This window comes from Piliocolobus tephrosceles, chromosome 14, assembly GCF_002776525.5.
Source record: "Piliocolobus tephrosceles isolate RC106 chromosome 14, ASM277652v3, whole genome shotgun sequence".
NCBI lineage: Eukaryota > Metazoa > Chordata > Mammalia > Primates > Cercopithecidae > Piliocolobus > Piliocolobus tephrosceles.
Window position 1 is genome coordinate 33,743,647 of NC_045447.1, and position 25,728 is coordinate 33,769,374.

A 25,728-nucleotide genomic window follows, 5' to 3' on the forward strand; every position below is an offset into this window, starting at 1 on the left:
CAAAAAACAAAAAACAAAACAAAAATAAAAATAAAATAAAAAATAAAAGCTCATGACAGTCTACAAAGCTGGGTAAAAATCAACAGCTTTAAATGTCTTGCAGAAAATTCTAACTTCATACTTATATTCTTAAAATTCTGTAAGAAACAACAGCACAAAAGGGAAGGTTGGCTTTTTTAAGGGCTTTTGGTGAACAGCAAGGTAATGTAAGTGAAGTTGTTGAAAAAGCGAATTCAACATTAGGCAACATTAAGAATCCAGAAGAAAGGACTACCTATACCTATTTTAGTGAGTTGCTTTTTGCATATCCCACTTTAAGAAAATTGTTGGCCAGGCGTGGTGGCACCCGCCTGTAATCCCAGTACTTTGGGAGGCTGAGGCAGGCCGAACACCTGAGGTCATGAGTTCAAGACCAGCCTGACTAACATGGTGAAACCTTGTTTCTAATAAATACAAAAAATTAGCTGGGTGTGGTGGTGCATGCCTGTAATCCCAGCTACTTGGGAGGCTGAGGCAGGAGAATTGCTTGAACCCAGGAGGCAGAGGTTGCAGTGAGCCGAGATCATGCCACTGCACTCCAGCCTGGGCAACAAGAGCGAAACTCCGTCTCAAAAAAAAAGAAGATTGTTAAAATGGAACTCAGACCAATGAAAGAGACTTGGATAGTCGTAAATTCTGACTAACTGAATACATGCACTGAATTCTGCTCCCTTCTAAAACTCCACTGAAATAATAGAGGGATTTAAAATATTTGGAACTATGAAGCAGGTGGGAGAATAAATTGACCTAGTATACTCCAAAAAGCTGAGTCCCCAGCCAGCAGTGTGAAAAGACAGGAAGTGAACCCACTTACGCCATAAAACTCCCTCAAAACTCAGGAATTCATGGTTTAATATCTCTGGAACTGGAGATGACAATGGGGCTAAAACTGAAGGATTCATTGGGCTGCATGAGAGCATTCAGATCTTCTCTGCAGTTGACAACTGCCCCTCTTCTACCCAGAAGAGCTGGACCACACACAGGTACCACACAGAAAACAAAAGGATGAAGTGGAAGTTTACACACTGAATATTGAAACCAACACCCACCCCAACCTTCTTTCCCTGCTTGAGTACCAGGACTCTGGCAGCCAGATTAATATCCTTTCCAGGAGCTCAGAAGAGACTTCTCTCAGGAAATCTGATAAGTCCAAGAGAAATGACCAAACGATACTGACACTTAGTGTTTCCCAAAGTAAAAGGCGAGCCAGACCACTCTACAGAAAGTGCCACAGCCAACAATCCCATACCCAAATAATGCAATGCTTTCCAACAATCTTCTAGGGCCCTGTTCCTAAATATTAATAATAACCAGAGCTAAGGATGACCAGACATTTAAGGAATCTTTTACTATGACAAACAGAAAGAAATTACTTGGAAGAAAAAGATGATGCCGTTGCAGAGAGAAGTGAAATTAAAACACACACACAGAGATAAGAACAGATGATGTAAAAACAAAAACAAACAAGCAAACAAACAAAAGATTACTGAAGAGAACAAAAGCACCCACTAGGAAATTAGAAATCATAGCAGAAATAAAAACACAATAGAAATACTGAAAGGTAAATTAAGGAAATCTATTGCAATGTGAAGAAAAGACAAGGAGTTCAAAAATACTTTTAAAAGGTAAGAAAATTCAGAAACAGGGGGAAGAGATGGGGGGAAAAAATCCAAGAAAGAATTAAGAAAAAATTTTCCCAACAGCAAACCAGAAATGTTCAGATTGAAAGAGCCCACACTGTATCCAGCATAATGGATAGAAGGCCCATTGGTGAAAAATGTCAGAATGTGGGTTATAAGGAAGATCCTAAAAGGTTTGAGAGAGAGTAAGTTTAATATGAAGAATCAAGAATCAGAATAGCAGACTTCAACAGCGACCCTAGAAGTCTGAAGGCAATGGAACAACTCACTTAAAATTCTGAGGAAAAATAATTTCCAACCTAGAATTCTGTATCCACTCAACTATTACATATGTGACATAAAAATAAAAACATGCAAGGTGTCAAAAAACTTCCCTCATGGAGCCTTTCTCAGTAAGCTACTGAAGGAGGTGTTCTACCAAATCAAAGGAATAAACCAAGAAAAATAACACCAGTACAGAAACACTGATGGGGAGAAAAAAACTCAAAGGCTTAAATAAATGGAGAACTATACCACACTCATAGATGGGAAGATTCAGTATTATTTGACAATTAATCCTTCCATACAGGGATGCAAGCCAAATCAAAATCTCAGCAAAATTTTTTGTAGATATTGACAAGCTGATTCTAAAATGTATAGGGAAAGGCAAAAGAACTACAATAGTCAAAATAACTTCGAAAAGGAAGGAAAAAGTTAAAGGACTCACATAACCTGATTTCAATATATACTATAAAGCTACAATAATCAAGACCATACAGTACTAGTATTAAGACAAACAAATGGATGAAACAGAACAGAAAGTTCAGAAATAGATCCACACATATATGGCTGATACTCGAGAAAGATACAAAGGCAATTCAATGGAAAACAGTCTTTGTCAATACATTGCACTGAAATAAATGGATATTCATACACACACACACAAAAACAGAAAACCAACTCAACCTTATATAAAGACTGACAAAATGGATAACAGACCTAAGTGTAAAATGTAAAACTAGAAATTTTTAGAATAAAACATAGGAGAAAATATTTGTGACCTTGGACTAGGCAGTGTTCCTAGCTATGATATCAAAAGCATAAATCACAAAAGAAAAATTGATAAAATAGACTTTTGTCAAAATTTTAAATGTTTGTTCTTTGAAATATTGAAAGAATGAAAGAATAATAAACATACTGGGAGAAAATATTTGCAAGTCTCATATCTGATAAAAGACTTGTATCCAGAATGTATAAAAGAACTCTCAACAATGAGATTAAATAGTACACTCCAAAAAGCTGAATCTCGAGCCAGTGGTAGGAAAAGACAGGAAGCAAACCCATTTACTCCACAAAACACCCTCCACTAAATTAAGTAATGAAGGCCAATCATGGTGGCTTATGCTTGTAATCTCAGCACTTTGGGAGGTCAAGAAAGGAGGATTGGTTGAGGCCAGCAGTTTGAGACCAGCCTGGGCACACAGTGAGACCCTGTCTCTACATAAAAATAAAAAATAAATAAAACTTAGCCAGGTACGGTGGCACACACCTATAGGCCTAGCTACTTGAGAGGCTAGGACAGGAAGACCGTTTGAGCTCAGGAGTTTGAGGCTGCAGTGAGTTAGGAGTGCACCACTGCACTCCAGCCTGGCTGACAGAGTTAGACCACGTCTCTTAACACACACACACACACACACACACACACACACACACACACAGCAATAATTCGAAAGATACAACACCAAGGAAGATATACAGATATTAAATAAATACATGAAAAGATGTTCAACATCTCTGGTTCCTAGGAAAATGCAAATTAAAACCATAGTGGGATATCACTAAATGTCAATGCCAACAATTTAAAAAATAAACTGACAATACCAAGTGCTCACGAGGATATGGAACAATTAGAACTCTTCTTATACATTGCTCATGGGAATGCACAATGGTACAGCCCATTTGGAAAACAGTTTGGCAGATTCTTATAAACATTCACTTACCATACAATCCAGCAATTCCATTCCCAGATAGTTACCGAAGATAAATGAAAACGTTCACACTGCATATAAGTGTTTATAGGAGCTTTATTAATATTCACCCCAAACTGGCAACAACCCAGTGTTCTTCAACTGGTGAATAAACTATGATATATTCATATAATGGAATACCACTTAGCCATAAAAACAAACTATCGATGCATGCAATAGCATGGATGCATCTCAAATGCATCATGCTGAAGAAAAGAAGCCAAACTCCAAAAGGTTACAATATTGTATGATTCCATTTATGACATTCTGGAAAAAGCAAAACTACAGGGATATATCAGTGGTTGCCAAGGGTAGAGGAGTGATCTGATGACAAAGGGGCAGCTCGAGAGAATTTTTGGAAGTAAGAACTGTTCTGTGTCTCGGTACTGGTGGTAGTGGCTTCATAAGGCCATGCATCTGTCAAAGCTCATAGAACTGTAGAACAAAAAGTGAATTGTACTGCATGTAAATTAAAAAATAAACTTTAAAAAAACACGTGGGATCCAGATAATTGGGAATCCAATACAAGAAAGATTAAGAAAATATCAGGTATGGGCTGGGCACAGTGGCTCACGCCTGTAATCCCAGCACTTTGGGAGGCCGAGGTGGGCAGATTGCCTGAGGTTGGGAGTTCGAGACCAGCCTGACCAACATGGAGAAACCCCATCTCTACTAAAAACACAAAATTAGCCAGGCATGGTGGTGCATGCCTGTAATCCCAGCTACTCGGGAGGGTGATGCAAGAGAATCACTTGATCCCAGGAGGCAGAGGTTGCAGTGAGCCAAGATCGTGCCATTGCACTCTAGCCTGGACAACAAGAGCAAAACTTCATCTCAAAAAAAAAAAAAAAAAAAAAAAAAAAAATTCCAGGCATTATGTGACAGGAGATCTTAAATTGACAGCTTTATAAAAAAGCAGGTATGAGAAGTGTCCAGCCCAGTTTGGAGGAATGGGAGAGATCTATTCAGGAAATTGAAACTGAAAGAATATCTAAGGTATCTGAGCTTACTCAAAGGAGATTCACACAACTAGGTGGGAGTTTATAAGCCAGTTTTAAGTGCAAATTACTAGAAAGCTGGGCAGACAGTAGAACACAACAACCACGATCTCCAAGAATGACAAATGATGAAATATTACATGACTTAGCTGTTAAGAGCAACCACTTAGTCATAAGATGAAGACTAAACATTAGGCAGGGTGCGGTGGCTCACGCCTGTATTCCCTACACTTTGGGAGGCCAAAGCAGAAGGATGACTTGAGTCTGAGTTCGAGACCCTCCTAGGAGACATAGTGAGAACTCATCTCCACAAAATAATTTTTAAAAATCAGCTGGGTGTGGTGGTGCAAATCTGTGGTACCAGCTATTCAGGAGGCTGAGGTGGGAGAATCACTTGAGCCTGGGACGCTGAGACTGCAGCGAGCTATGATCAAGCCACTGCACTCCAGCCTGGGTGACACAGTAGACTCCATCTCAAAAAAAAAAAAAAAAAAGACTGAACATTGATCCAAAGCTATGATGATATATCTGTAGCAGAAGGATAAGGACAATCCAAAGTAGGTGCATGGGATAGGGCAAAGGATGGCATTGGAAGACAAATCAATCTTCATCTTCTACAGTGGAGTCCAAAATTAATGTCAAAAATTGAAAAGCGAGGAGGCAGCAGTATAAGCAAATTAAAGATATATAGGGGGGAAGCAAAAGAATTAAAGAATTAAAAGTGGTGGTCTCAGGGCAGCAGAAAATGGGGAGGTGGCTTTTTAAAATAACATGCTCTAGAAATGCTTAACTCTTTAAAATACAAACATGTGAGCTGGGCGCGGTGGTTCATGTCTGTAATCCTGGCACTTTGGGAGGCTGAGGCGGGTGGATCGCCTGAGGTCAGGAGTTCGAGACCAGCCTGGCCAACATAGTGAAACTCCGTCTCTACTAAATATACACAAAAAATTAGCTGGGCATGGTGGCAGGTGCCTATAATCCCAGCTACTCGGGAGGCTGAGACAGGAGAATCACTTGAACCCAGGACGCAGAGGTTGAGTGAGCCAAGATCGCGCCATTGCACTCCAGTCTGGGCAACAAGAGTGAAATTCCATCTCAAAAACAAAAAACAAAACAAAAAAACACATACATGTGTAACTGATAAAAATAAAAATTACATAGATTTAATAATCAAAGCATAAAAGGAAAGTAAAGAAGTGGCCCAGAACAGTAGAGTTTCTGAAAGTCTGACATTCAGACATGGTTGTAAAAACTAAAAGTGTTTAAGTTTAAAACACACACACATACCTTAGCACACACCAATTTCAGTTTTTTATTCTGTTTGGCTAATGGATGCAGAATCAGAACAATAAAGTTACATGGACATAGAGCTCGGTAGTACAAAAAGAAATTTCTAATAACTGCCCGAATGTAGAACAAATGTCTCAGGAAGCAGTAAGTTATCTGTTGCTGGAAGTGTTTAAACAAAGACTGAACAAAATCCATGTAGAGGATGTGATACAAAATTCATGGCTACCTTGGTAGACCTCTTAAGTCCCTGACAGTTGTGCAGTTCTGTAAAAGGATTCCATGTGACAATTTCCTTTGAATCAGTATCATTCTAAAATAGGACTAGAAACACTGGTACCGGAGTGCCTGAGGTGAAGAAGTTCAGGCACTCAGTACATTTGTGCTTCTTTTTCCTTTTATCCTACCTCCACCTCCTTTCAGCTTTTGGCTTTTCATTTCAAAAGTCTTAAATATATTTACACTTTATTAAAAATTACCTAAAATATTTTTGGACCCAAATGAGACAAAAAAACTTAAAGAGCATAAAGAGAAAATGTATGTCTGGATGGGAGAAAGCTGGAAAATAAATGAGAAGGTGGTCTGATGTAGTGGTAGGAAACAAATTGAGGAGTCGGGTGTCCCTGAATCCATTCTGGACCCTGTAGTTCAGTGGCCATGGAACATTAAACAGGTCACTGTGCCCAGTTAGGTATGAGACTTCAGGACATGGCAAGAGCACTTGGGTTTACCTGGCAGGGTAATAGGGCAGAGATACATGACTAAGTCATAAACACATAAGAGCAACAAGAGAGCCACCATAGGTTAGTCAACAACGAGAGAAGAATACTTTTGATGTGTTCTACTTTAAAATTTCTAGAATCTGCTCTATCAAAGAACAAAACTCATTTATTAGCTTAAAAACTGGTCATTTCAACATGAAAATTCAAACATTACCCATATTATAGGTACAGTCTTCTCAATGGGACTACCTCAAAAGTCATTGTGACTTGCATATAGGCATCTGAAACTTTGTTATTTTCCTACTCAAGGACGGTATTTTTTTTTCACTCTGTATAATAAAATGTTGTCATGCCTACAAACACAATAACTTTATCCTAAAGTTTACTGAACTTCGTCCTTACCAGTTAAGCAGAAACACACACCAAACTTCAAAAATAACATCTATGTTCCTTTAGGGCACTTTTGTATTTCTAGTTTTTGGTTTTGAAAATTAGTTTAAAATCTAGCAAGGAATTATCAGTGCTTTACACCTTGCAAACTATACTAATATTTAGCTATATAAGAAACACAGGGCCAGGCACAGTGGCTCACGCCTGTAATCCCAGCACTTTGGGAGGCCAACGCGGGCGGATCACCTGAGGTCAGGAGTTCGAGACCAGCCTGACCTATATGGTGAAACCCTGTCTCAACTAAAAATAAAAAAATAAAATCAGCTGGGCATGGTGGTGGGCGCCTGCAGTCTTAGCTACTTGGGAGGCTGAGATAGGAGAATCACTTGAACTTGGGAGGCAGAGGCTGCAGTAAGCCGAGATCGTGCCGTTGCACTCCAGCCTGGGCAACAAAGTAAGACTCCCTCTCAAAAAAAAAAAGGAGATAGAGAAATAGATTCAGCTGTGCTCTGGTACACTGACAAAGCTACACCCCTCCGTAGCATCTCCCTTAACAGACGGCACACTTACAGAGGGAAAAGTCTCATTCTTTGTTGAGCCCAGTACTTAGCAGCCTGAGCAGCACACCAGCCCATAAACATTGAACAGAACCAAAGCATGCAGCCAGTTTGGAATTCTCTTTTTATTCTACTGATATTCTTGGTTCTTTTATTTTACTTTTCAGCATCTTCCCTTTGTCCTGAGTTTCCTTATTGCTGCACTGGGCAGAAGCAGTGCTGCTTGTCACCTTCCTGGTCACACTCTGAACAAAATACTTAAGACTGGAGCTTTACCCATCCTACTCCCAGGCAGGCACTGAGAAAATGGGCCAGAAGAGCTTTCATTACGCTCTGTGGGCCAGAAACAAGAGGTGTGCTGCAGGGAAATGGGGGAAAGGGGTGTGGCAGAATGGAAAGAAGGCTCTCATTCTTATATAACAAATCTATCGTCCAGTGCTAATTACCTGTCATACTGAGGTTTTGATGAGGCCCAGAGGGTTCTAGCTTATGATGTGCCTTTTTTCCTGATTGGCTAATATTAACGTCTTCACCAAGACTTCATTGTAACCTAGGAACACAAGCTAGCAAGGTAGGGTTCAAAAGTCCACCAGAATTAAACATTTTGAACGGTAGCTAGTTTTAATTTTCAGGTTCATTCCCATTTCTCTCCATTGGCAAGTTATATTCGTTTTAACCATAGTCTTGACAAGTATCAGCACCACAAACTAAATGTTTAGTCTCTGAACACTCCATCCCTGTTCCATATGTATTCAATAAACATTTATTGAGGATCTGTTATTTGCTTGGCCCATCATCCCTGTCCTCAATTCCTTCTCCAATAAAAGCAGCATTCCATCTCCAGATGGCCATTTGGAGTTTAAGTGATAACTGTAACTGCCCCTCTGCTGCAGGAGACTTGAAGGAAGGAGAAAATCCTCCAGTGCAGATGACGGCTCCCCTTCTTGCTGTTGGCCCAGCTGACCCCATAGCAGTTCATATTATTAAGTTTCAAACTTGAAGGATCCTTTTGTCAATCATTTACCCTACCTAATATCCCTTGGAGATCTCAAATCACTAATCTGAAAAACAATGATTCAGGTGAAAGGGTTTTAAGTTATAATATACTTGAGTGACTTGAAATGTATCTACTTTTGCCAATAGTTTAAAGAAAAACATGAAGTTTGTGATGTGCTTAAACTCAGTTTCAGAGCTGAGTGATTCTTAGCTAAGAGTCACCTGATCCAACAACCTTATTGTTGCTTCTGTTTCACAGTTACCACTTTTGTTGTCATTTAGGAGAATGAAATTGAGAACCAATATTTCAAGCAGTGTTACTCAAAGTGTGCTCTGCAGGACAGCAGTTTGAGACATAATGAAAAAAATTTTTAAGGACAGGTAAGTCCAATAAAGGCCAGTTAAGCAAAGTTAAACTGGTTTCCTGGGAGGCAGGGCAATGACCCTAAATATATTAATATGCATGATTACTTTTCAAATGGGGTTGGGGGGCGGTGAGACACTGGTATGATGTGAGTAAGAAGAACCTCTCAAACTTTTCTGACCTCAGAACCCTTTTTTTGGCAGAACACCTTGTAGCCCTGGTGCTTTGGAAGCACATACTTGGGAGAAATCCTAATTAAGATATTCTTATATAAGAAACATTTGGATCTTTAAAAGGGATGGCATGTAGAGCACCATTTATCATAGAGCCTGGTTTAAGGAGCAGATCCTTCCTCACCCAGAATGCTCCCAGCTCAATTTGCTTGTTGCAACCTCAAGATAAATAAGTGTTTCCACTTGATCTTAGTTTACTTTCTCAGATTACATTAAACTATAAACTTTTTAAAACTAGCAGCAAACTAGAATTGCTTTCAGTTTTAAAATGAAGTGCCTTATTAAAGTATTATTTCCAAACTTTCATAACTGAAATCTGCTTCTATCGGCAGTGTACATTCAAAAATGTTTTTCTTGATAAAAAGTATGGCTAGTTTCAAAATATGTCAAGATATATTTAAAACTTGGTATCTTTAGCATTGTCTTCCAACACTTGTGGTTTCAAAATCGTCATGAAAATACAAAACCACGAGCAAAATAGATTTGGAAAAACTTTCGAGGCTTAGTAAGCAAGGAATAAAACTCTCTTAAATATGCTGAGTTTTTAAAGTGAAGTTTATTATTTTAAAAATTCCAGCTCTTGCTCTGATGGTAGGAATCTCTGCCTTCGTAACTTGATCTTAATGTGCACACTAATCATTTGTGCTCCAGAGACAACTTCATTGAGGCCATTTTCTTCACCCTTTCCTCTCTTACTACTCTCCAGAGCCTTGTTGGTACTCAATATTAATAACACAAGCATCAATTACATTAACCCTTTCGGAGACCATGAATCTCCAAAGACTGACTAAACATAGAAATATCCATTCCTTATTTAAAAGCGTATTTTCAGGAATTGGTGAATTATGGGGAAAGAACACAATTATATTCATAAGTAGTAAACTTGCTGCTATGATAGACTTGCTCAGACTTAGTTCTTAGAAGAAAATATGGAAGGGCCCCGGAGGAAATGAACAGTAGTCTTTGGTCCTTACTCAGAGTCTGAAGTTTATAACCACCACTTTCAGACTCTGCTCCAAACTGTCATACCCTGGCCTCTATAGTTTGAGGTGCACTGATTTAAAACCAACCTACATATAGACTTTAAAGAGAGAACAAACAGGCGCAGTGGCTCACACCTGTATGTAATCCTAGCATTTTGGGAGGCCGAGGTGGGCGATCACCTCAGGTCAGCAATTTGAGACCAGCCTGGCCAACATGGTGAAACCCCATCTCTACCAAAAAAAAAAAAAATATATATATATATACACACACACACACACACACACACACACACACACACAGTAGCCGGGTGTGGTGGTGGGCACCTATAATCCCAGGTACTTGGGAGACTGAGACAGGAGAACAGCTTGAACCCGGGAGGCAGGGGTTGCAGCGAGCCGAGACCACGCCACTGCACTCCAGCCTAGGCAACAGAGCAAAACTCCGTCTCAAAAAAAAAGAACAAACAGCAAACAGCACAGAGAATCTCTGAATTTAACTGACAGAAATGTGGTATCTAAGGTACATTCAATCTACCATTTAATACAGTAGTTCTCAGAACAGCAGAGGGAAATACAGCAGAAGTGCACAGGCTTGGAACTACTCCCGGTTTTACACTACATGGGCGATCTCAGGCAAGGTACCTACACCTTTCTGAGTTTCTGTTTCCTCATCTGTAAAATGAGGCTAACTGGGACCCACCTGAGAGTTGTGAGAATAAAATGAGAACTGTATGTAAAGCACTTAGTCCAGAGGCTACTACACAGTAAATCCCCAGCAATGATTGGTGTTCTCTATGTTCTATATGCTCATGACTTAAAGCATTTTCTGAAATCCAGTTCTGGGTCTTCAATTGCCTATGGAAATACTACCTGGAGGTATTAATATCAGTACCACCTCAAGTCAGTCCACACAAAACTGAATTCATCTTCCCCTCTCCACATACTATATAATACCCTTCTTCCACAATGTGGCATTTGAAACATCTGTGCTAGTTCCTTCTTCATTCCACATATCCAGATTAAGTCAGGAAGGTCTATTTTATTTCGACTCCACAATGTCTGTTCTGTTTCCTGTTTACACTGGTATGAGTTACTGAACAGCTTCCTGGGTGGCCTCTGCCTTCCATTTCTCCCATTCAGGTGCAGGTATGCTGTCAAATTAATCTTCCTTAAACCACTCTGAAAATCCCTCCATGGCTGCCCATTTTCCTCCCCTTCAAATACGAATGCCTTCCCCACATGTAACATCTCTTTACTCCACTCCGGTCAGGTCTCCTTTCCATGCTGACATGCAGCAAGTTATTGTCTGCTTTCTTGCCTTTGATCAAGCCGTTCCTTTCCACTGGAATGCCCTCTTCTCTCCCTGCTTTCTACTAAAATCTGTCTGCCCTTCACTGTTTCTAAACCCCACTCTTCCAGACCAGATCTTTTGTTGGAGAATCATTTTCAGGAAGCCCACTCCCCAACTATTCCTTCCTCTCTTGGTTTCCTCATCCCCTGAACTCCTCACCACCCAATTTAGCCTCTCATCATTTCTGTTTGTTTCTCTTTGCATTCATTTTCCAGACACAGTTTACAATCTGGGGGCCAGGCACGGTAGCTCATGCCTGTAATCCCAGCACTTTAGAGGCCAAGATGGGCGGATCCCTTGAGCCCAGGAATTTGAGACCAGCCTGGGCAACATAGGGAGACCTCATCTCTACAAGAAAACACAGACTGGGCACAGTGGCTCATGTCTGTAATCTCAACACTTTGGGAGGCCAAGGCAGGCAGATCATCTGAGGTCAGGAGCTCGAGACCAGCCTGACTAACATGGTGAAACCCCATCTCTACTAAAAATACAAAATTAGCCAGGCGTGGTGGCACATGTCTGTAACTGCAGCTACTCGGGAGGCTGAAGCAGGAGAATCGCTTGAACCCAGGTGCGGAGGTTGCAGTGAGCTGAGATCGTGCCATTGTACTCCAGTCTGGGCAACAAGAGCAAAACTCGGTCTCAAAAAAAAAAAAGGCCGGGCGCGGTGGCTCACACCTGTAATCCCAGCACTTTGCGAGGCCAAGGCAGGTGGATTACCTGAGGTCAGGAGTTTGAGAGCAGACTGGCCAACACGGTGAAACCCCGTCTCTACTAAAAATACAAAAATCAGCCTGGTGTGGTGGCAGGTGCCTGTAATCCCAGCTACTCGGGAGGCTGAGGCAGGAGAATGCTTGAACCCAGGAGGTGGAGGTTAAAGTGAGCCGAGATCGCACCACTGCACTTCAGCCTCGCTGACAGAGCAAGACTCCCTCTCAAAAAATAAAATCAAATAAAAATAATACAAAAATTAGCTGGGCATGGTAGTACATGACTGTAGTCCCAGCTACTTGAGAAGCTGAGCCAGGAGGATCGCTTGAGCCCAGGAGATTGATGCTGCAGTGAGCTGAGATCTCACCACTGCACTCTAGCCTGCGTGACACAGAGAGACCCTGTCTAAAAATAAAAATAAAAATAAAAATAAAAAGTTTCCAGGTATTTTTGTAATCTTAAGAATGAAAGCCATATGCTTACATAATGGAATCAAAAGGAGAGTGGGTCTTTGATAAACAAGGAGTGTCATATCAGCCCTGAAACCACTACTTCTGGACTTACTTTGGGTAAGAAATACATTTTTACCTGGTTTATCTAGTTTCTTTCAGTTTTCTGTCGTATGCAGCTGGATCCAACTCTTAAATGATACTCTGCCTCATAATAAAATTATCACAAGAATATAAACCAGGTGGGGTGTGGTGGCTCATGCCTGTAATTCCAGCACTTTGAGAGGCTGAAGTGGGCAGATCACTTGAGCTCAGGCATTTGAGACCAGCCTGGGCAACATGGCAAAACCCCATCTCTACAAAAAATACAAAAATTAGCAGGCATGGTGGTACCTGCCTATAGTCCCAGTTACCCAGGAAGCTGAGGTGGGAGGATTGCTTGAGTCTGGGAGGTGGAGGTTGCAGTGAGCCAAGATCCACCACTGCACTCCAGCCAGGGTGACAGAGCGAGACCCTGTCTCAAAAATAAAATTTTTGGAAGTCAGGGTACCTTTCCAAACCTCAAACACAAAAACATTTTTAAGGGAAGGATTAATGGTTATTAGAACATCAAGGAGATTTAGTTTACATTAATATTGTAATTTCTGAGATGCATTCATGAGTTGTGCAGTTTGTGAAAAGCTTATGAGACAAGTTTTATTATTGTTTATATTTTACAGCTGGTGAAACTCAGGTACCAAAGGTTAAAGAATGTAGCCCAGGCCGGGCATGGTGGCTCACGCTTGTAATCCCAGCACTTTGGGAGGCCAAGGCGGGCAGATCACGAGGTCAGGAGATCGAGACCATCCTGGCTAACATGGTGAAATCCCATCTCTACTGAAAATACAAAAAATAAGCCGGGCATGGTGGTGGGCGCCTGTGCTCCCAGCTACTCGGGAGGCTGAGGTAGGAGAATGGCGTGAATCCAGGAGGCGGAGCTGGTAGTGAGCCAAGATCGTGCCACTGTACTCCAGCCTGGGCTACAGAGTGAGACTCCGTCTCAAAAAAAAGAAAAAAAGACTATGGCCCCAAATAACTCAACTAGTGACAAGGTAGGATTCACATCAATACAGCCTGGCTGTAGAGCCCACCCTCCTCCCAGTACACAATGGTGTTCAATCCTCCAGATTCTAATAGCTGTTTAGAGAAGAAATAGTGAAAGGACTTCTGAGGAAGGCAAAAGGCCACTCAATGACTAAGGGAGGATCATTTAGTTGGCAATGAGGAAGTATAACAGACTAAATTCAAATGGATTTTAATAAGAAAAAGGAAGAAGCCGGGCGCAGTGGTTCATGCCTGTAATCCCAGCACTTTGGGAGGCCGAGGCGGGCGGATCATGAGGTCAGGAGATCGAGACCATCCCGGCTAACATGGTGAAACCCCGTTTCTACTAAAAAATACAAAAAATTAGCCAGGCATGGTGGTGGGCTCCTGTAGTCCCAGCTACTCGAGAGGCTGAGGCAGGACAATGGCATGAACACGGGAGGCAGAGCTTGCAGTGAGCCAAGATCACGCCACTGTACTCCAGCCTGGGCGACAGAGCAAGACTCCATCTAAAAAAAATAAATAAATACATAAATAAAATTTAAAAAAAGAAAAAGGAAGAAAGTTTTACAGCAAATATATGATGTTTTAAACTTTTTGCCATTATAAATAATGCTACAATAAAAAGATTCTTACATATAGCATTACTCAACTTTTGAATTACCAAATAAAGCGTGTCAATTTTTTTTAAGGCTTTTAATGTATCTCAAGAGGATCATTCCAATTTATTCCAGCAAATCAATAAAGTATATTTGAGTCAAAACCACTTGGGCAATTAATATTATTTTGTTAACTATTACCAAAGTTACAGATGTGAAAGGATGCCTCTATGCTTTAATTTGGTTATTAACAAAATTGAACATATTTAGACATTAGTTTATTTCCTTCTATAAATCATGTATTGCAAGGATGCCTTTTATATACTGTGAGAACTCTTTATATCAGAGATACTCTAAATAATGATGTGACTTTTCAGTTTAATTATTTAAAAAAAAAAAACCCTGAAAGTAAGCAAGTTAAAAAAAAAAAAAAAAGAAAACAGAGGCACTCTCTTTTTCCCTCTTTAGTATATTCCACTCAGTATTATAGCTCCTTAAGTGTATTAGCTGGAGGTGGAAAGAAAAATAAGGAAAATAAAAACTATCAGTTTCTTGATACCCAATTTTGAAACAGAGATAAACACAGACAGAAGTGAGACTTCAGAAGAGGTAGAAAAGGAGATTGTGAGCCAGAGAGAGAAGAGGTCATACTAACCCCCAAGGTGCTCTTGAGGGACCATGGCTTGCAAGAATACTAACTCACTACTTAACCATTAATCCAACCTCAAAATGCTCTTCTTCATCTGAAGCTGTCCTTAGCTCAGAATGGGAAAGATGCAGTGGGGGTGGGCAAAAAAGAAAGACAGGGGTTTCAGCAATGGCTTGAGCAGCATCACTAGGAAAATAAGAAGATAACTGTGTGACTTTGAACTACGAACCGTGAAGTTCATAATGGAGCTATAAGTAAAATGTTAGGAAACACTACAGAAGTCTGATTTAAAGACAAAAGAAGATGGCAAAACCATAGCAGATAGTATTGGCTACCTATCCAGCCACCACGCCCGCTCCTGCATCCCTGCCGCCACCTTGCTGGCAAAGTCCTCCTTTAGTTCTGGTGTTGCTCTGCCCCTCACTTGATTCAGAGGGAAGACCTGGTTAGTCTAAACCAATTGCAGAGTCCTTTGCCTTCCTCTTGTTACAGCTTGTTTAGGGATGAGTGTGCAGCCCTCTCTAATTCCCATGAAAGGAAAACCACTGGAGATTGTCAGCTTAGCAAAAGACGGTAAGAAGAGCCACAGCCATCTTGGGATCTTGAGGGGAGCTAATTAAGAAAAAGCTACCTTCCGTAAAATGACAAAAAAGAAACAAGGAGAGAATTTATGGCCTTGCTGACATCGTCAAGCCACTGAACTACCCAACCCAGAAGCTACCTTACCCCTTGACTTACAGGAGGTAATAAATTTTCCTTAATGTTTTAGCTATTTGGACTTAAGGGTTTTTTAAATTATTATTATTGGTTTGCTTGTTTGTTTAAGAGAGGGTCTCAACCGGGAACAGTGGCTCACGCCTGTAATCCCAACACTTTGGGAGGCCAAGGTGGGCAGATTCACAAGGTCAGCAGTTCGAGACCAGCCTGGCCAACATAGAAACCTTGTCTCTACTAAAAATACATAAAGTCAGCCAGGCATGGTGGTGGGCACCTGTAGTTCCAGCTACTTGGAGGCTGAGGCAAGAGAACTGCTCAAACCCGGGAAGCAGAGGTTGCAGCGAGTCGAGATTGCGCCACTGCACTCCAGCCCGGGCAACATAGTGAGACTCCATCTAAAAAAAAAGACAGGGTCTCGCTCTGCCACCCAGGCCGGAGTACAGGCACGATCATCGCTCACTGCAGCCTCAACCTCCCAGACTCAAGAGATCTTCCTCCCACATCAGCCTCCCGAGTAGCTGAGACCAAAAGCACACAACACCATACCTGGCTAATTTTTTTTTTCTATTTTTTGTAGAGATGGGTCTCACTATATTGCCCAGGCTGGTCTAGAACTCCTGGCTTCAAGTAATCCTCTTGCTTCAGTCTCCCAAAGTGTTGGGATTATATGTGTGAGCCACCAAACCTGGCCTTTTTTATTTCTTATAACTATAACATCATAAGTAGTTCATAATGAAGAATTTTCTGAGAACATAATCATCATTATATTATCACAAATCTACAAAACAAACAAACAAACAAACAAACTTTAATACCTTCCTGCTACTTAAATATCTTGAAGTAGTCATCTGTTTTCAATTTTTCCATCTTCTTGCTGGTTTTTTTTACTTTACAAATTATAAACATATCCAGAAGTCAAACACTTACATTTAATAATTTTCAGCATTTCTGGCAACCTTAAAAATTGGAATAAAAGTTGCGTTTAAGGGTTTCCCTACTAAATAAAAGTCTAAATATCTGGTTGTGGGATATTGTAGAGAGCAACTAAAAGGAATAATAATATATTCACAAAAAAATAAATTTCAGTGGTTTATCAACCAAATGTTTGTTAAATGAATCCTATTATACAACATTATCATATTATACAATTACAAAGGAGTCCCCCAGAGGGAGAAAACTGGCATCCCTCTATTGAGTATAATAAAACATACTGAAAAATGTAAATCTGTTTTTTAAATTGCCCAAAAAAATACTAAATTTTATACAATGCATAAATTCAAAATTGGAACATTATGCTATATTATATTCCAAATAAATGAGAAAACAAAAAGTACCAAAAAGGAGGAAATATTACTGTGTCAAAAACTTTAACTGTCTTCACAGAGTGAATTCCCACAGCAGAGATAACAATGTCTAACTCTTTAATGACTTAAATTTTTCACCAGCTCTAACACGTTTTCTTTACAATGCTTGCCATAAAGTCTCACCCATTTGTGCCTGCTATAAAAACATCAGCACTGTAAATCTGACTGGTCCATTACTTGAGTGCACTAGCCCTTTCCCATCCACCTTGACCCAGTAACTTACATCTTTATAAGTATACTTGCTTCATAAATGACATGTATACCTTCAACAGACAAGCTGCTTAAGAGAGCTGCTGAAAATTCTGTTAAGAATCTTCTAAAGAAGAATCTTTTTTACAATTTTGTAATGAATTTTAAAACCCCAGCATTCTAAGGTAAAAGTTCAATCACCTCTATCCATGGAGGGAAAGAAAATATTTGTTAATTCATTCAAATATTTCATGAGTGCCTACCATGTATTGGTACCAGCTAAGCACCAAGATGGCAATAAACAAAGCAAACATGGGCCCTCTCTTCATCAACTCAGCCTAGAGCAAGGGTCAGCAAACATTTTCTGTAAAGGGCCACAGAGTAAATATTTATGCTTGCAGGCCATAAGGCCTCTGTCACAACTACTCAACTCTGCCATTGTCATATGAAAGCAGCTATAGACAAGTAAATGAATTAGTATGACTGTGTCCCAATAAACCCTTATGAAGAAATTAAAATGTCATAATTTATGAAACAAATTTATCATGAAATCATATGCTTCTGATTTGTTTCAACCACTTAAAAATGTAAACACCATTCTTAGCTTACAAGTCATACAAAAACAGGTAGCAGGTCAGATTTGGCCCATGGGCTGCAGTTTGTCACCTCCTAGTCTAGACATTAATATTAACTGTAAAATTATGTGTTTACTGCTTTAAGTGCTCACAGGAAAAACACATAAGGCTATGAGAGTTTAATGAGGAGACATGGCCTAGTTTGAAGGGATCAGAAAAGGCTTTTCCAAGGAAGTGACTTTCAGGCTGAAACTTAAAGCAACCAGCCAAAAGCCAGGGAGCAAAGCAAAGAGCCTTCTAGACAAGTGAACCACATATGCAAAAGCCCTCTAAGAGGAAGGAATACAACCAACTGAAGCATCTGTGAGGATTCAGTGCAATGAACAAAGAAAAGCACAGCACAAGGTGACCCTATAGAGAGATGGAGAACAGCCGCACACAGGGTCTTATTGTCCAGGGTCAGTGGTTCTGGTCTTTGTCCTAAAAGCAATGGGAAACCATTAAAGAGTTTTACATAGGAGAGGAAGACAATCAGCTTGGGAGTTTTCAAAGATCACCAAGACTGCAATATGAAGAAAAATTAGAAGGGAGCATGAATAGTTACGGAGAGATCTGTAACCAAGGTACGGGGCTGGAGATGACAGAGGCTTGAACTAGAGTGCTGGCAGTGACGTTGAGAAGGTCAAAGAGGCAAGATGTGGTGACTAGATATAAAAGAGTGAAAGGCAGTTTCCCTACAGGACTCAAGTCTCCAGTTTCCACAACCAGGACATTGGCATCATTCAGTGAACCAGAGATAAAGTACTGAAAAAGCCAGGGGTGAGGGGTACGATTTTGAGGACAGATTTAAACATGCTGAGTTTGAGTTGCCTGTACAATATTCCAGTGTAGATGCTAATTAATCAGTTGGATATAAGGATCAGCGACCAGGACAGTAATTTAGTTTGGGAACTGTTAACATATAGACTGTAACTGAAGCCATACGAGGGATAAAATTACCTAGAGAAAGGGTAAGGAACAGTGCCTCTCAAACTTGGTGACACATGAGGGCTACCAGGGGAACTTTTAAAAGTTTTGATGCTGGCTACTCTGGGTGCACTACTATGGGTTAGCCCTGCTCTGCAAGAAGCAGTTATAAAAAAGAAAAAAAAAATTGTGATGCCTAGCCAGCAGTCTTGGACCAATACATAAGAATCTCTGGGGATAGGACCCAGGCATCACTTCCATAATATCTGTAAACTTCTCCAAGTGATTCCAATGTACAGCCAAGGATGAAAGGAGAAGAAAACCTAAGACATTAACAATTAATAGTACTGTACTACAGAAAGGACAAGAGATTAAGAGACTAAGGTTTCTAATCCCAGTTACCTCATAATGTATCTCTCTGACCTCAGTCTACTACATATTCCTACATTCTAGTTTAGATCAACAGAAAAGTGATAGGTTTATCTCATATATCCCCTATAGTCCCAAAAATCTGAGGCAAAATTACAAAATTGAAATATTTCATTCTTTCTTTGCAGTTTGATCAGGGGAAAGGGGAGCACAGAAAAACAACTATTAACCAATTACTGGTAGTAGAATATATATTTATGAATAATTTTCCCAGGCCAATAACATTTTAAAATGACTGTACTGTTAACACATCAAATAGTATTTGATAGTGTAGTACTTGTTAAGCCTGAAAGCATTCTAAGTAGACTAGCTTTGCTGTACCATGCTACTCTCCAGATAGCAACTGTAGGAAGTTCAAAATGGCAGCGTGAAATTTAACTTGGAAATTCTGTAATTAAAAATTTTATTAAGTAAACCTTTTCTAAAAATAAAAAAGTAGGCTGGGTGCAGTGGCTCACACCTATAATCCTAGCACTTTGGGAGGCCAAGGCAGGAGGATTGTTTGAGCCCGGGAGTTTGAGACCAGCCTAGGCAATATAGTGGGATCCTGTCTCTACAAAAAACTTAAAACATTAAAAAAAATAGCCAGGCATGATCTCACACCTATAGTCTCAGCTACTCAGGAGGCTGAGGTGGGAGGATCACTTGAGCCCAGGAGATCAAAGCTGCAGTGAGCTATGATCATGTCATTGCACTCTAGCCTGGGTGACAGAGCAAGACCCTGTTTCAAAAAAAAAAAATTAGTAAACTGCAATTTAAGATTTGGGAATTGGCTGGGCGTGGTGGCTCATGCCTGTAATCCCAGCACTTTGGGAGGCTGAGGTGGGTGGATCATCTGAGGTTAGGAGTTCGAGACCAGCCTGGCCAACGTGGTGAAAACTCATCTCTACTAAAAATACAAAAAAAAAAAAAAAATCAGCTGGGCGTGGTGGCAAGTGCCTGTAATCCCAGCTACTTGGGAGGCTAAGGCGGTAGAATCACTTGAACCCGGGAGGCAGAAATTGCAGTGAGCCAAGATTATGCCACCACACTCCAGCCTGGGCAATAAGAGCCAAACATTGGTTCAAAAAAAAAAAAAAATTACCATTTCTACATTATTTTCCAATTTTGACATTAACTTTGATTTACATATTTTGAGGAGTAGATCCTCTACGCTAACAGCACAATATTTAGAAGACGAAAGGAAAAAAAAGGCTTCATGCCATGACTTCTGTTCCCATTAGATCAAGTTTACTTTGCAGGTCATAATTTAATTCAGCGACTTTAGTCTCTGTTGGTAATTCCCACTACACTCTTCAAATTTAATTTTTACCATCTGACTTCAAACTACACAAAGCTGATATAGATGATGGTATTATTAAAATTCTGTAAAAGCACAGTTAGCATATGCAAATGTTAACCAGCATTTGTAAACCACTTCTGATTGTTTTTTACTACTCCCAAAACAGAATATGAGAGCTACAAAAAGACAGTTAAATATACAGCCTTGAATTTGAAGACCATAGAATGAGACAGTGGACAAAAGTCTCCTAAAACTAGACAGACAAGGGGCAGTTTGTTCAACCTGAAAGATTCTCCTCCATCCCTCTCACAATTTCTAAGGTTAGAACTGAAGGACACAGAACTTCACAGAACTTGCAAAATCTCCTGGCCTCCAAAGCACTGCTGTGAGAAATATGATGTAGCCATTAAGGACAAAGACTTATGGCAATTTACTAAGTAATATTTCAAAAGATTCATTCAAACTGGTTTGTCAATGGGAGAGCATTTAATAAATCTGAAGATTTACAAGTGAACTTTGAAGTTTAACATTACAAGGATAGAAATTATGTCAGGTTATACCAGAACAAACGAATTGTAGGGAGATGGGAGTAAATTTTAAGAGCCTTAGGGAGGATTAGTACTGTAAAAAGAAACTCAAGACTATCTTACTTTTAAGTTCCCCTCAAAAGACTTTTAGGCAAAGACTATCACGTGTTGGTCGGTATTGAGCAATTACCAATATTAGTAAACACCTTGTAATGGTCATTAATTTTTTAAAAATAATTTTAAAAGTTCTTTAAGAGCCCTCACTCACTTTTAAGATCCTAGATGTACATAGCTGATACAGCACAAATTATTTTGCCAATAATCTGCTCCTCTAGCAATGAAATACTAGTATAGAATGTGACACTTTTCTTTGATCTAAATCCTAAAACAGTATAATTATTTTGATGGGAAATTATGATACCCAGATAGTGCCAAGAAAATGAAAATAATACCAGGACAGACTACAAGAGATCAAACTCTGGAAGACCACAAACTCTTTTATGAGAATCTACAACATAGCAAGAGACTGTAAGGGAAAATAAATTGTGTTTCAAAAGTGAATCCCTGCTACAAAAAGAAAACGCACTTTATTTACATTGATAAAAACCTGCCAGAGCTTTAAAGTTGCTGAAGATACTGCTGAGAAAAGCTAAACTGAACTGCAGATTACCTCAAAGCACACTGTTTTCATGTGTTATGTAGGTTATCATTAGAGTTTGCAGACAAGCTCTTTTAAGATGTTATAGTCACTGCTTCATCTAAAACATACACATTAAGCAGGTTATCAGGAGCAAAGGAAAACCTTGAACAATTTTGCAAGCTGATAGTACCACTGAAAGAACAGGGATGTAGAAAAGGCAGGTAAGTTTTAACTTAAACAGTCCAGGTTTGAGTTTAGAAGAGGACGGCTTGGCAGAATTAATCAACCAGCCTACAGAATTCAATGGGTCAGGTCTAGAGTCACATTCGATGCCACTTGCCAGTCAGAGGTTCAAATATATGTCTATATATTCCCTCCAGTGACTACTGCTGAGCAACTATTAAGTACAAGCTACAGTGAGGCACTGTAGTGGATACACAAATAAGGAAAACAAAAACAGTTTTTGTGCTCCAGAAGCTTACAATCCAGTAGAAGCAATGAAACAAACATATTCTGAGTGAAAATACATTTGAGACCCCTGGTAGGGTGCGGTGGCTCATGCCCGTAATACTAGCATTTTGGGAGGCCGAGGCGGGTAGATCACCCGAGGTCAGGAGTTCGAGACCAGCCTGACCAACATGGCAAAATCCTGTCTCTACTAAAAATATAAAATTAGCCAGGCGAGGTGGTACATGCCTACAATCCCAGCTACTTGGGAGGCTGAGGCAGAAAAATCGCTTGAACCTGGGAGGCAGAGGTTGCAGTGAGCCAAGATCGCACCATTGCACTCCAGCAACCTGGGCAACAAGAGCAAAACCCCATCTAAAAAAGAAAAAGGAAGAAGAAGAAGAAAATACATTTGAGACCCCTAAGAGAGGCTGGAGAAGATGTGGAGTTGCAACCCTATTTTGTTTAGAAACACATATAGGAACAACAGTATTCTAAAACTGGTGATGCTCCTGAAAGGAGAGTTAAAATACCAGCAGATTAGTAACATTTCACAAATGAAGAAGGATGCCAAAAATCTCAAATAAGAAAAAAAAAAAAAAAAGACCAGCTCTTTGGCACAAAACCTGCTCCTCAATGCTCCACTGAACACTACAAGTCCTTAAAGCTGAACTTAAAAATGTTGACAGCTGTTGATTGGTTACAGGAATCCACAGGAAAAAAATGCACCCCTTAGGTGCATGACACGCATCTTATCTGTAGAACATGGCATGTTCTACAGTGAGAGGAGGTAAAAGAAAAGAAAACGTATATGATAGCATTCTGAAAAGTACGACGCTGAGCTAGACAAATGCAAGACCCACTACCTGTTTTAAAGCAGAGTTCTGGTGTAGCACCCATCCCTCCTGAATTTAATTGTTCACGCACTGAACAAGTCATCCATAAACTATCAATACTTTTCTGTCTTAAAGGCATTTCACCACCAAAAGATAATGTAAATTAACTCAATTCTGAAAAGAAAGGCAATCTGAAAAACACCTTTTTGGTGAAAATTATCTTTAAATATTAAAGAGCACCCAACTAGACCCCACAAAATCCTAACCAGTTGAAAGTTATGTGCAATTCTATGCCTTCATATGTTAATATGAAAACTCTGACATACCAAGCCTCTCTTTCCTAACACCTCTACATATAGTTTTTTCTTTGCTATTATAACTGAATAGGAATGTTTAACTACACCAATAAGCCTGACTATAATGCTAGTAGAAAAAAAAAAAAAAAAAAAGCAAACGGGTTAAGCAAACACTCAAAAAAAACAAAGGACTGGAGGAACAGGATGATAGGATGGATACCTAATAAAACATAAATGCTCCCATTCATCTGCAATTCTAGTCATTTTCTCTCTAACAGATCTCAGATTTTCAGAACAAGTATGCAGGTTATTTAAAACTGAGTTATATATAGTAATTTAGCAGCAGTAAAAACACTTCTGGCATTATCACAGATGCTAGATCTCTGGAGGAATTTTTTTCCCCCAACTAGCATTTTTCTTCACCAACAACCATCCTTTATTTCTAAAAACAAGAACCCTTTCCTGCCCCCTAAAACAAACAAATCACAGACCACAGTTAAATTCTACGCTAATGAAACTGTGAGATTACATCCCAGGCGTTGTCAGAGCCTATTTTTCATACACCACCACAAGACAGTTTGATGCAGTATTCCTGATTGCTTTTTATAGTATTTGTAAATACACTCACTAATCCACTAAATTAGGTAATTTACAAACAGGTCCTCTCAGTTATTAGTGGCCAGTAGTCAAGTTCTATTACATTTGATCCTCATACAGTTGTCTAAACATTTCCACCCAGGTTAAGGGCTCGGATACGAGAGGAGGAGATTGGCGAAATTTGGATGGGGGCAGGGTAGAAGCTGGGAGAAATCTCTGCATCTCAGCCCTCAGCGACAACATTCAGCCAGTGCCCACAGAAAAACTAAATTCGGAACCTCTTCCTCCTGTAACACTGGCAACAAAGAGGGAGTTTCCGTAACGCTCCCGTCACCCATCAGGTGCCCAATCTCCTTCCCAGCCCAGAATCCGCGCTCCCGCAGGGGCCTCTGAGTGCGGGGAGGCCGCGGGGCCCGGGTCACGGCACCAAGGGGGGATGGGGTGCAAGCGAGCAAGCGAGGTATGCGGAGCGGGCCGTGGAAGGGCTCCGGGACCCGCTGAAACATCTGAACCCAGCCGGGCAAGAGAAAAAGGACAGAATATCTAATGAAGCAGAAACCGGAATTCGGTGGAAGAGGTGAAGAGCCCTTGCTGGGGGTACACCTCCGAGGAGCACAGAAAACAGGCGACGGATGGCGGGGAGACTTCACGGAGGTGGAAGACAGGAGCCAGGCCCGGAAGAACAGGGAAGGGGATGCCACCTGGGGCAGAGGAGGCGCCAGTGCAGCCTCTACCTGCCGGCTGGCGGGACGGGCCGCTCAGGTGTGACTAGCAGGAGGGGGCCGAGTGGGGAACCGGCCGGGAAGAGCTGAGGGCGCACCAGGGGACGTGCAGAGGCGCCTGCGAGTCGGCAGCCGCGGAGCAGCGCGCGGGCATCGGCAGGATCGGGGAGCCAGAGCGCGGGCGTCGGCGGGACTCGGGAGAGGGAAAGGCGGCGTGGGGGTCTTTGGACTGCACGCTGCGCTCAGGGGAGGCTGGGGACAGCGAGAGGTATCGGACGGCGGGCGCCCGCCGAGCTACGCGGCGCACGGGAGGCATCCGGGCGGGCGGCCGGGAGGCGGGAGCCCCTCACCTGCGCGGCGGAGGAGGCGGAGCTGCAGCAGCCCATGGCGGGGCCGAAGGAGCCCGGAGGCGGCGCCGGGCGCGCAGCTACGCCCCGGAGCCCCTCGGCATGCGAGCCGGCGGGCGCCCGGGGAGGGCGCGGCCTGGCCCCGCACGGCTAGGCGGCGGCGGTGGCTGCAGCGGCGGCTGGTACTCAAGAGGCTGCGCGGCTAGGGGCAGACACCGGCCACATCCCCCGGCGGCGGCGGCGGCGGCGGCTGCGCGGCTCCTGCTCTGCTCCTGCTGCAGCAGCTGCTCCCCAGCGGAAAGGGGCGGGCGGCGGCGGCGGCGGCGCCTCCCTCTGTTACCCGCCTCCCGCCTCCCGCGCCCAGTCCCTCTCCTGCTCCCTCTCCCGGGCCGCCGCCTCCTCAGCGCCGCGCGCGTCTCCCATCAGACTCCCCGCCCCCAGTGCAGCGCCGTGCGGGCGGCAGGGCGGCGGCAGCCAGAACGAGGCCGGGCCCTTCCGCGCGTGTCAGAGACTGCGCGGCGCCGGGCTTATTTAGCTGTGGCACCGAGGCAGCTCTCTGCCTCGAGGCTAGAGGGCAAAGCGGGCTGAGGCAGACGAAGACCGGGCCAACTCGCTGCCGAAAAGGGGCCTGATTGCTTCCGGACCCGGGACGCAAGCGGGACTGCTCCCTCTCCCTACTGGGCGCACAACTCAGGATCCTGATGGTTTCTTTTTTTTTTTTTTTTTTAATTATACTT

At 41.7% G+C, this 25,728-nt stretch overlaps 1 protein-coding gene across 3 annotated transcripts in view; it reads right to left on the bottom strand.

Annotated features, from left to right (window-relative positions):
* Positions 1-25,299, bottom strand: part of SLC44A1 (solute carrier family 44 member 1) — a 195,384-nt gene extending 170,085 nt beyond the window's left edge. The window contains exon 1 of one of the 3 annotated variants that reach the window (XM_023202418.2): positions 24,995-25,297. In XM_023202418.2, coding sequence (XP_023058186.1) covers positions 24,995-25,030 — 36 coding nt within the window. In that variant the 5' untranslated portion in view covers positions 25,031-25,297. Of the gene's footprint in view, positions 1-24,994 lie in introns of all 3 variants that reach the window. The other 2 variants (XM_023202410.3, XM_023202403.3) reach the window with 2 other exon arrangements.
* Between the last annotated feature and the right edge of the window lie 429 nt (positions 25,300-25,728).